Raw genomic sequence first — 12,774 nt, forward strand, 5'->3', positions numbered from 1 at the left:
TTAATCCACTAATATAGATTTACCTTGAATAGCCTTATTGTAAGCTTTTAAAAGAACCATTTGTTCCACCCTGGAACAAATTTAATGGATGATAATTTATTTATACCATTGATCAGGAGCCAACATGTGGAAGAATCCACTGTTTTCTAAAATAATTAGGTTTATAAGAAGCATGATGTTCATGAAAATCACAGGGCAAACATTGTTTCTCAATTGCTAAAGAGGAGAACAGAAAGAAAACATTTCTTCATGGTCTTTGTTCTTTTCCTTAAACGAAACTACATATCGCAAAATTCTCAGGAAATGAATTATTATGGAGATTTATTTCATGAGTATTTTTTGTTCAACTTTTAAGAGAAACATCATAACTTCTTAAATTATAAAATGCTGAAATCTGAGAGTTCTTTTACCTGTGAGTTCCCTTTTTACTGGTAGATTAGCTGGGCAAGAAGCATTTGTGAGACCCATATTAGCTGGTGTCATTCCCTGGTCACTGTTATATATATCCAAAATGCTGCTAGATAGCTTAAGGGGGAGGGGGAGGGAAGGAGAAGAAGAAAGAGAAAACAAAACAACAACAACAACAAAAAAACAATTAGAATAAGTTAAAAAACTTAGAAGATTAAAAAAAAAAAAAAGCCATAAATACAAAAGAAAAATATGTTTCTTGAATATGAGACTGATGTTCTTTAGAAGCAGCTATAGATATGTCTAAAGGGAAACTTAGTCCTTAAGTAATGTTAAGTAACCTCAAAAGTGAAAGATCAAAGTGTGCCATTGTTCTACAAGCAGATTTCCAAGTGAAATTTCTACAGGTTTTAGCTGCAGAGTAATGGAAGGATATGGCCCATGGTGTCTGTTTTTGAATTAATTCTATTCCATATTTTCAAATAACAGGATTAGCACAACTGCATTTGAAACAAAAGTTAGGTTGAAAGGAAAAGTAACCTTGCTGATTTTGAACTACTACATAATGATTCTGTGGATTCCAGATTATTACCCAAATATTACCTTTACTTTTTAACAGTATTGAAGTTTAGTAATGAACAGTTTGGACTCAGTTTCTATGACCATATAACAATCCTTTCATTATTGATTATTGTCTTATATATTGCTGTATGTTCATGTGAAAATAGAGTCCAAGTCCAAGACAACCAAGAATGTAAAACAGCTAAGCAACTTTTTTTTCCTTTTTTTATTCCCTTTTTTTTTCTTTTTCATTCTATGATGCACATAAAGTTTGTGCAGACCGTTTTGTTGTTTTCTTTTGGGGCCAATACAAAATGACTCAGAAATCTAGTTCAGAACCTGGTCTTGAATGCTTTCAGGAATGGGGCATTCACAGCTTCTCTGGGCAACCTGCTTCAGTGCTTCACCAGCCTCTGAGTGAAGAATTTCCTCCTAAAATCGAATCTAAATCTCTCTTTTAGTTCATAACCATTCTCCCCTGTCCTATCACTATCTGCCTGTGTTGAAAAATTTGCTCTTCATCATTTATATAAGTTCTCTCTAAGTATTGAAAGACTTCAGCGAGGTTTCCCTAAAGCTTTCTATTCTGCAGACTGAACAACCCAAACTCTTTCCACCTAATAAGCGAGGTGCTCCAGCCCTTTTATCATCTTTGTGTCCCTCCACTGGACATATTCTAAAATGTCCAAATTCTCCTTCTTCTACTGGAGACCCCAGACCTGGATGCAACACTCCAAGTGGGACCTCACAAGGACAGAGTGGAGGGGGAACAATCACATTCCTTGACTTGCTGGCCAATCCTCTGTTGATGCAGCCCAGGAAGCAGCTGGCCTTTTGGTCTGCAAGCACACACTGATGGCTCATACAAAGCCTTTCCTCCACCAAAACCCCCAAGTCCCTCTTTGCAGGGCTACTCGCAATGAGTTCTTCACCTAGTCTATGCTCATGTTTCGGATTGCACTAACCCTGGTGCAACACCTTGCACTTGGCCTTGTTGAACCTCATTACGTTCATGTGGGCCCACTGCTCAAGCTTGTCCAGGTCCCTTTGGATGGCATCCCTTTCTTCTGTTGTATCAACTGCACTACTCAGCTTGGTGTCATCTTCAGATTTGCTGAGGGTGCACTTGATCCCACTGTCTGTGTCACTGATAAAGATATTAAACAGCATCGGTTCCAGGACAGACCCCTGAGGGACACTATTTGTCATCGGCCTCCACCTGGAACATTTTGAATGGAGACACTTTCCCAATGATTTTTTTAGTGTGAAATTATCCCATGGCAGTTCTTACTACATTTTTATATTAACTCTGAAAAAGTAAATAAACTTTTTTTTTTTATAATATTTTTTCTAATTATTTGAGAGTCTAGTTTGTGTTAAATTTTCCTAATAACCCACAATAGAATGAAGCATTCAGGATTCCTTTTAAATACATATAAATAACATGCTCACTTTCCAATGAATTTGTAGAAGTCTATTATTTAAGAGAACTAAAAAATCTTAAATACCATTAGAAATCGAAACACCAAGTCAGTTTTGAAAGTCTGATTAAATATTTGATCTCTCAATGAAAACACTTTCTAAAAGAATGTTTGGAATTCAGATGAGTATTACTCAAGAACAAGCTATGTTTAATATGCAGGATTTGAAAGCTAAGCACATTTCCATGTTAAGTACCTTCGTTTCATTCCTGAGAGGTAAACTGACAAGTATTACAGCATTCACTGCAGCTTTAACTTTAGATTTTCTTTGTTTCAATGATAGTATAACTATATTACAAAAGTAAACTCATATTAGCTCTGGATACACGTTTAAAGACTTCCTACACTTATGTAAATGAATTTGGCTTATTGAAATAATATGAAAATAGAATTTCCTATTTAGTGCTGATATAAAAATAATGAGAGTCAATGTGACTCCTACACTGATTTCATTGGACTTTGAATAAGGCTATTATAGGGGTTGGGCTAGTGTTGTGAAATGCTAGGAATTGGTAATCACTGAAAATAAGATAATCTCATATAAAATCTAACAAATGAGAAATTCATTTGTATCATACATGTTGTATTTTACATAGTTCGCACAGTTGTGTACATGAGTTCAATATTTTGCATGACACTGGTCGTAAATTTTCTAATTTACAATATTATCAAAACCATTAGTGGAAAAATCAGAACTGTAAACCACAGATTGATGCAAAACACATGAGATGCATCAATGAGTGCTTCTAATTTTCCCTCACAAAGTCATCTGTATGATCTAGGTATGGTTAAATGTCTATGATCTATTCAAAACAGCATGAATTTAATTGACAAGGCCCAAATTGAAGAGAAAAGGTTAGAAACAGCCAACTGGCTGGTAATTAAAAAACAATACCAAGACATCTGAAAGTTCAAAAGTGTGTAAGGATTCAAAAGAGGCTCTCTGGTGACAATTAGGGTGAGTAAACTCAGAACTACGGGCAGACATTTCAGCTCAATTAGATCACACAGTTGATGAAGGTAATGTCATCTAACTCAGCTTACTTTGTATGGAGTTATATAAATTCATTTGATTCTTTCCATCAGCAGAACGGCTATATCTGTCTGTAGTCTATGTCTGGCTGCATTCATTAATGTTTTCATCGAACAGCAGAAGGCATGTAATATTTCCCAAAATATCCCATATGAACTTTGTTTCACACAGTCTATAGCATTTTTCCCCTCATCATTTGGCAATTTTTATCAATCATTAGGAAAACAGAGTCATAACCTCATGCAGAGATGATAAAAATTAAACCAAAACCCACGTCATTCATCTACTGATGTCAACAATCCTATAACCTCACTAATTAGAATGATTCATATATGTTAATCACATGTCAATCACTAGGAGTGTCAAAATCAGCTTTGTGTCACACCATTAAAGAGAAACTTTGATCTAATGTTGTCTAGCCTTAATAAATTGTTATCCAGAACTTAGACATCAGAGAATAAACGTATTCAAGAGCACTGCCACAGAGATCCTACAAAATACTCACTCATTCACTTCTTTGAAAGTGCTATCTGTGTTGCAGAATCCATCTTTCTGACTGAAACATACAGAGGTGTGAAAAGTAGGACCATTTTCAATAACCTCTAGGTAAGTAACTCCCAGGAAATAGAGAATTTTATGTTCAATCCTACTTAAGTCTATTACTGCCTCAACCAATGCACTGAACAATTGGATAGCAGAATAAACAGCTTACTCATCTGACCACAGAAAGGAGACATGGAAAAAAGGTTCTTTTCTTCATAACTACTTTCCATCCAGACACAGATTTTTTGTTGCCCTTCACTGTAGGTGATACTGTTCAGTACAAAAGCAGTTGTGCCAATCTCACTATCAACTGCCACTTGGTAGAAATCTCAAATACAATGAAATGACCATTATGATGGTTATGTGTCTTTGTGGATAAATCCACTAGTGATCTCCCTTTGACACACTGTCTTCATCTTCAGTTAACCAGCATTTTCACATTTACAGTAGGGTAAAGTGGGTATAAAGCAGCCTGTAAATTAGATGATGTAGTTATCATCACATTGTTCGAAGAGAAATCTTATGCTCGGAGACCCTCTGGGGTATGCAACTAGGAAAACCATAGACCTGTTAGACTAGGTCCAGATGAGGTTCAAATTTCCAAATAAGCTCTTATTTTCAAAATCACATGTGATCAACAGAGCAAAACAGACTGGATCTTTCCTGACAAATATTCACATTGATTATTATGGGAGAATTTTAAAAATACAAAGTCAAAAACATATCACTTTTGAATTTTGTTGCAACTCTCTGCCTGAATTTGGCCTGAATTGATATTCACCCTGGAAAATCCTTGCTACTGTTACAGAATATCAAGAAAAAAAAATAGATATTAGTCAATTTTGATACAACATAAAAAAGATTTTTTGTTTGATTATGCATTGGAGCTCCATATACCATAATGTAAATTATTTCTTACAATGTCATATAAATAGATTTATCTATTTTTGCAGCACTGAGGCTTCAAATAGCTATCAATTTTAACATACAAGACAAATATATACATTGACATAATTTTACCAAAAAAGTACAAAAAAGTACTAAAGTATAAATCATTTGCAATGGCATAATTATATGATGTGTATACAATAGTGATCTTATAATTATAGAGCACTGACAAATCTGATGAATCCCAAAGCACTTTAAAGCTGCACCTCATTACACTGCATCAAAAGTATGTTCTTGTTTCAGTTTAGATATGTGGAAACACAGATATTCAGGTATGAAAATGCATAAGTCCCAGGAAATAAACTATTTATCCTGCAGGTGCCAAGAGCCACACTAGTTCACAGCTGTGATGTTCTGAGAAGTACTGGTAAGTCACATCATTTTCAACCTTTGCATTGAACATACATATATTTGTGTGTGTATGTCTCAGAATTTAGATGCAAGGGGTGAACACAGACATATTAAAAATAGCAGGATATAATTACTCACTTTTTCTGCTTCTAAAATGCAGCCAGCTTTGGACAAAAGATTAATAACCTTTAACACAGCAAATGATTTAGTGGGAATAACCAGTGACAATGTGGTACAGGAAGAGAATAATACTATATCTAATTAAAACTGCAAGGAGAATTAAAGAAAGCAGACTGTAATTAACGAAGTTAGCATTTGGCAAGGACATTGGGGTTAACGTTCTTTCTTTTGTATAAAGTGTCATGGGATCTTCAATGCCTGTGTGCAAAGACTGGAACGTAAGAATTTCCATTCATGGGGCTCAATCCTGAAAGATGCTCAACTTTGAAGCTTAAACCAATTATAAAGGCAAACTTCAGCTGAAGTACAGAATCACAGAATCACAGAATTTCTAGGTTGGAAGAGACCTCAGGATCATCGAGTCCAACCTCTGACCTAACGCTAGCAGTCCCCACTAAACCATATCCCTAAGCTCTACATCTAAACGTCTTTTGAAGACTTCCAGGGATGGTGACTCCACCACTTCCCTGGGCAGCCTGTTCCAATGCCTCACAACCCTTTCAGTAAAGAAGTTCTTCCTAACATCTAACCTAAAACTCCCCTGGCTCAACTTAAGCCCATTCCCCCTCGTTCTGTCACCAGGCACGTGGGAGAACAAACCAACCCCCACCTCGCTACAGCCTCCCTTGAGGTACCTATAGAGAGTGATAAGGTCACCCCTGAGCCTCCTCTTCTCCAGGCTGAACAAGCCGAGCTCCCTCAGCCGCTCCTCGTAGGACTTGTTCTCCAGGCCCCTCACCAGCTTCGTCGCCCTTCTCTGGACTCACTCAAGCACCTCGATGTCCTTCTTGTAGCGAGGGGACCAAAACTGAACACAGTACTTGAGGTGCGGCCTCACCAGAGCTGAGTACAGGAAGACGATCACCTCCCTAGCCCTGCTGGTCACACTGTTCCTGATACAAGCCAGGATGCCGTTGGCCTTCTTGGCCACCTGAGCACACTGCTGGCTCATATTCAGCCGACTATCCACCATCACTCCCAGGTCCTTCTCTGCCTGGCAGCTCTCCAACCATTCCTCTCCCAGCCTGTAGCTCTGCTTGGGGTTATTGCGCCCCAGGTGCAGGACCCGGCACTTGGCCTTGTTGAACTTCATGCAGTTGACCTCAGCCCATCGGTGCAGCCTATCCAGATCCTCCTGCAGAGCTTTCCTACCCTCAAGCAGATCGACACACGCACCTAACTTGGTGTCATCTGCGAACTTACTGAGGGTGCACTCGATGCCCTTGTCCAGATCATCGATGAAGATATTAAAGAGGACCTGAGTGACTGGCTTGAGGTTCTGCCTGGCTTGAGCTCAGCAGAACCTCACAAGAACCTGAGACCTTGTGGTTGCTGGCAATGTCTAACACAAGTACTATAAAGGTCTCATCCAAAGGAGCTTGTTATGTTTGGATCTAAACTGCCATGCAGGCAGGACCGTGTGTTAAATATTAATATTAAGGGTTCGCTACTTGCATGGTTGGCTGCCAATGAACAGCAGTGATCACAATTTGCAATGTTTAATATGCTTTATTTATTTGTTTGTTTGTTTGGAGGTAGCGAGAGAGGGGGGGGAAACATTACTAATCCAGGAAAACTGTTTCTTCATGAAGGGGAATACAGAGAAATACTATGGTATTCCAAATCCCGTAGCATGACAGATATTGACAAGTATCATTTAATTTCAAAGAAGAATGAAATTAAATAGCATATGATAAAACATATCTATAAGGGTCACTTGTGCCCATTCACCTGTCGTCCCAACACAGTACCATGTCACAACAGTGTTCACTTACATCATCATACTATTTAAGTATTTGTTCATTTGGCTAATCTTTGCATGATGTGTTCGTATTACAGTAACATCCAAGTCTGTAAGAATCTATCACAGTTAATATTGCACAGATAGAAAATAATAAGTGAACCCTGTTCCAAAGGCAAATAGATTTTTCTTAATCTAAAAACTCTGCTGAATGTGGTAATGTTCAGCCTAGACACAGAGACCCTGGGCTAGAAAGTGCCGAGGACATTGGGTTGAATTATCATAACATCACATAAACCAACCATACTCTTTCTTAAAATCAGTTAGGTTTCCTGTCTCCAGTATTTTGATTTGGAGTGTGTTGCAGAAGTTGAGTGATTACAGACTGCTGTTAAAAAGCTTTATCTCCACCTCCAGACAAATATTATTTCATTTATGTTTTCCTTTAACTTATGTAATTAATTGTTTAACTTATGTAATTAATTAACTTCCCAATGTGAGTAGCCATAGATCCTATAAACCTTTGTTTTGTTAAACTGATCAGGCCATGCATTTTTAGCCAAATTTCCCATGCTATGATTTGTCCTAACAGTCCTCTCTCTACCTTTCCTGCTTTCTGCTTTGAATAAGTCTTTCTGAAGGATGTACACTTACATTTGTCTACAGTATTCTAAAAGGTTTCTACCCAGTGAATTCCACAGTGGATATTCCTCTGTGTCTCTGGAAATCTCTCTCGTCCCTCTCTTGATGTATTCTAAGATCATATTTATCTTCCCTCCCCTCCCCCCCCCCCCCCCTTTTTTTTTCCAGTCTCATCATTTTGATGGCTTATAGTCATTCTGTAAGCAACTAATATAATCAGATTTTTCTCTGTCATCTCCAGCTAATGAACTCTCAGCTTACTGCAGACATTCCTGTTATTAGTATTTAAATGAATGACCTTGCACTCAGTCCTGTTACATCGCTTCCATTTATACTATTTTGTCATCTCAGTCATTTAACTATTCCTCTACAATATCTTGACCCTTCTTTGTATTGGCAATGCTTTCTATTTTTGCTACCTCAATGAATTTCATCAGCAAAACCATATATTTTTCTACCAGAGTCATTAACAAAATTATTAAATAAACAGAAGCTCAAGACCAATTCTTGGAGTGCTTCATTAATATGTTTTAACAAAATCTTTGTCATCTTTCTAGCCTACCCCTAAACCTGAATACAATCCTGCTCAGTTTCCTTTCTCTGTAATCTGTATTGCATTTTACTAATAGTCATTCATAGAAAGGAGGATACAAACACTAAATCCTGAATATGCAAGGCTAGCTAGAAAGGATAATTCCAGTAGCAAACAGATACATCCAAAAGGATGTCACTAGTCATGGAAGTGATGCAGGTATGCACATTTTTAAAGAGCAAATACCTTTTATGTTCTTGTTACCTAAAATGGCTAATTCTTAGGATAGCAAGGGCTTTTCACTGATGTTATCAGGACTGTCCTGACAGGTCGGATCAATTCATCAGCTAACCTGAGTTCTCTTGAGGAATCTGGGAGCAGAAAGCAAGATGGACTATCCAGTTTGTGGAAGCTCATTTCTAGGTACCACTTCTTCTATAGTCTTCTCAGTTCTCCATGGTCATGTAAAGGTCATAAAGCCCAGGTATATGATCAGAGGGCTTAAAGATGACCCCAGAAAAGAAAGAGTTCATAAACCTGACTGCCTCTGAGATTTTCATTCTACTCATGTCAGAAGAGCCCATGGAAAACAGGACAAGTGGGAAGCAAACTGCAGGAATTGTCTTGCTAGCAGAAACATCCTTAAGTTACCCTTTTTTCTAGGGTTAATAACTGCAGACATGCAACGTGATGAGTGTGCCTACATGTTGCGTGCCTGTATATCCTGCAGTAACAGAAATAGGGTATACATCCAGAGAAGCTGATGTATACAATACAGATAGTTCAGAAAACCATTGGCCCTACTAGACCTGGTCACATTGCCTGTACTGCATGTACAGACTTGGCAATCTCTAGGAACAGGGAAGCAAAGTACATGCACTTTACTTGTCACAAGAAGAAGCTACGTATCTGCCTAACTTGAGGGCTTGGGTATTGTATCTGGAAAAAAAAGGTCTTTTTGTGCTTGATAAAAAATAATACTTCCTCAGACTTCATCTAGATTAAGTGTTCACATGTGAAATATTACTACAATACTTTATAGTTGCCCACCCCTAAATATATCCTGCTTAAATCATGTTATCATTGGAACCTAATTGATAGCATCACTTCAAAGAACAGTTTTGTAAAATGAAGCTATTTCTTCTTAGATATAAAATATATGTTAGCACCCATTCATCTATCTCAGTGTGGTCCTTGCTTATTCATTTTAATTAAAAAATCAAAGCAGATATTTTACACAGATTTTATACTAATTTCATATGCATCCCAAATGTAGGAATCTAAATTTGGAACAGTGTCCACATTTCATTTTACATACTAAGTAAAATTCGGTTTGTGCACTATTTATGTTACTGGAATACAAAATATAAAAAGACATATTTCTTGTCAGTCTTGACCTGTTTAGTCATGATACACAAACTCAAATATTGTTAATTTTTGAAGTCCACAGATGAACTTCACAATGTGCACTGAATTTGGTCAAAGAGTGAATTGGTCAATAAATGTACAATAACCCAGTCATTACAACTCTATTTTCAGAACAGTGGTATCTGGTATAACAAGTGCTTCTAATTTTTGATGACGGGAAAACTGGGGCTATTCTTCTATCTTCAATGTGTGTTTTAGTGAATTGTGACTTTTCTTCTAATTCAAAAGCATTACAGACAGGAGGAATGATTGTGTGGTTCAGTAAAAGACCTGTACTCAGAATACTGGAGTTCAACCCCTTGCATTGTTTTTCAGTTTCTAGGTTGCTTGAAGAAAGGTGTACACAAACTGACATCTTTTTTTTTTTTCTTTTTTTCTTTTTATCTTTTTTTTTTTTTTTTTTCTGAAGAGATGTGTTTACATTGTAAACTATAAAAAATTTGTAACATATTTAGTCTAGAACAAGAAGATTCCTCTACAGCTAAATATTTTAGGTCTTTTTCAATTGAAATACAAAATGTTTATGACATATTTGAAAATAGATGGTCTTCGGGGACAACTACTATCCAAATTTTTCAGTTCCTACTTTTATTATCTGCAGAGAACAGCAGAAAAGCAAATTCATCCCTTTTCAGACTTGTTTTTTTTTTTAGAACAAATTGTATCTCCTTCTATATTTATCTTTAACATGGTTCATAATTGCACACTCCTCAACCAGAGACTTAATGTTCAGATATATTATATTACATATTATATATAATGTATGAAAACTGGTTCATTTTTTATCTTCAAATAATGATCATCAAGCTGCTTCATTATTCATCGGAGAAAAATGAACTCTGTTCATTTTCCCAGTTACAGTACTTTCCTGCCCTGATCATATACATAGAAGTACTTTGTCTAGATAAATGTCTGGTCAAATATGACCAAGCAAGAGAATTTACTGGAGAATCAGCCTTTTACTGTAGAGTTCTGTTCTTTCAGTTATCATCTCTTAATGACACATTTTTATCTGTTCTTGTCTTTTCTGGTTACAAAACTAAATTAACAGGCAAGGACCAAAAGTGAAGTGGTGGTGTGACATGTCATCAGCCAACTGACATCTGGAAATAAGACGCTATGGGAGTACTGTCTCACTAATCTCCAGGGTCTGAAACCCCAAAATGACAGTGATAGCACTGTTAGTTTTTTACTAAGATTATTTCACTAGTAACACCAGCTAATGCCCTACTTCCTTGCAGCTTCTTCCGTTTCTCTGACTACCATCTATAAATGCTAATATCAAATCATTCAAAGTCTTGCTCTGGAGACAAAGAATGGCACAAAAACATCAGAAAAAAATGAGGCTGAGGGACAAGTGAAAACTAGACTTTTTTGGGATGTGAATGCTGGCCACTTCCTCTTGAATATAAAAGCTAAAATTTTTATTACCAGTATTTATATTACATACTTTATATATATCTTACATTTCATAGAATCATATCACAGAATCATAGAATGGCTCAGATTGGAAGGGACCTTAAAGATCATCTAACTCTAACCCTCCTGCCATCACCCACTAGATCAGGTTAGCCAAGGCCCCATACAACCTGGCCTTGAATACATCCAGGCATGGGGCATCCAAAGCTTCTTTTGGAAACCTATTCCAGTGCCTCACTACCCTTACAGTGAAGAATTTCCTTCTAATGTCTAGTCTAAATTTATCCTCTTTTAGTTTAAGGCCATTCCCCCTTATCCCGTCATTACCTAGCCAAGTAAAGAGTTCTTCTCTGTCTTTTTTATAAGACCCCTTTAATTGCCCCTAAAATGGCCACAATGAGGTCACCCAGGAGCCTTCTGAACCTCCAGACAGAACATCCCCAGTTCTCTCAGCCTTTCCCAGTAGAAGAGGTGCTCCAGCCCTTTGATCATCTTTGTAGCTCTCCACTGGACTTGCTCTAACAGCCCCATATCTTTCTTGTGCTGGGGACTCCAGACCTGGATGCAGCACTCCAAGTAAGGCCTCATAAGGGCAGAGCAGAGGGGGGCAACCACCTCCCTCGACCTGCTGGCCACTCCTCTGTTGATACAGCCCAGGATGCAGTTGGCCTTCTGGGCTGCAGGCACACACTGTCGTCTCATGTTGAGCTTTTCATCCACCAGAACCCCCGAGCGCTTCTCTGCAGGGCTGCTCTCAGTGAGTTATTCTCCCAGTCTATATGATCCAGGTGCAGCACCTTGCACCTATATATTTCTTTATTTATCTTAGATATGTATGTAAGATACATATATATATTTCACATATCATCTAAGTATCTGAATACTGCGTAGTAAGGTATTTAATGACCTTTATGATCTATTGTTTTCAATGTGTGATCATGTAACATGCATTTTTGTTTTGTTTGGAATTCCTTCCTGTAGTGACTGATTTCAAATACATTCACAAGTAATAAATTATAGTGTAAATATAAATGCACACTAAACTACTTTATGCAACTACTTTATATTACTACTATAAAATACTATATATAGCAGTATATGGAAGAAGACCTTGACAGATAGAGAAGGAGGTGCTAAGAAAAGCAACAATATCTTTCAGGAGTTTGCTTCTCAAAAAGACCTTTCAAGAAATCTGTGTTTTCTACAAATTAGCTTTAGCTTGCAGTAAGAAGCTTGCCTGTGCCTGGAGAACAAAGCAGCCACTATTGCTGTCTCTGAGCCCACAAGACTTTTATACAATCTGTATAAATGTCATTCACAAAAATTCATCAAGTATAGTGTGAGAAGCAGCCATAGTCAATGCATTACAGACTCAAAGGAGCTTAACATAGCCTTAGAGAAGTAGAGACTATGTGGCATGTAATAAGGACTTCGGTTTCTGTGTTACTATATACAGACAAGAACTCCTGAGACATGCAGCAGTGGCTTGACATCAGGGCTTTGGGAG

The 12,774-nt window shown here is 37.3% G+C and overlaps 1 protein-coding gene across 1 annotated transcript in view; it reads right to left on the reverse strand.

The window, feature by feature from the left end:
- The window catches only part of TFEC (transcription factor EC), a gene marked incomplete at both ends in the record, with an annotated part of 75,967 nt that overhangs the window by 13,516 nt on the left and 49,677 nt on the right, over positions 1–12,774 (reverse strand). Inside the window, 1 exon segment of the mRNA XM_084286152.1 lies at positions 411–525. Coding sequence (XP_084142278.1) covers positions 411–525 — 115 coding nt within the window.

Source organism: Netta rufina, assembly GCF_964035555.1.
Source record: "Netta rufina genome assembly, chromosome: 1".
Lineage (NCBI taxonomy): Eukaryota > Metazoa > Chordata > Aves > Anseriformes > Anatidae > Netta > Netta rufina.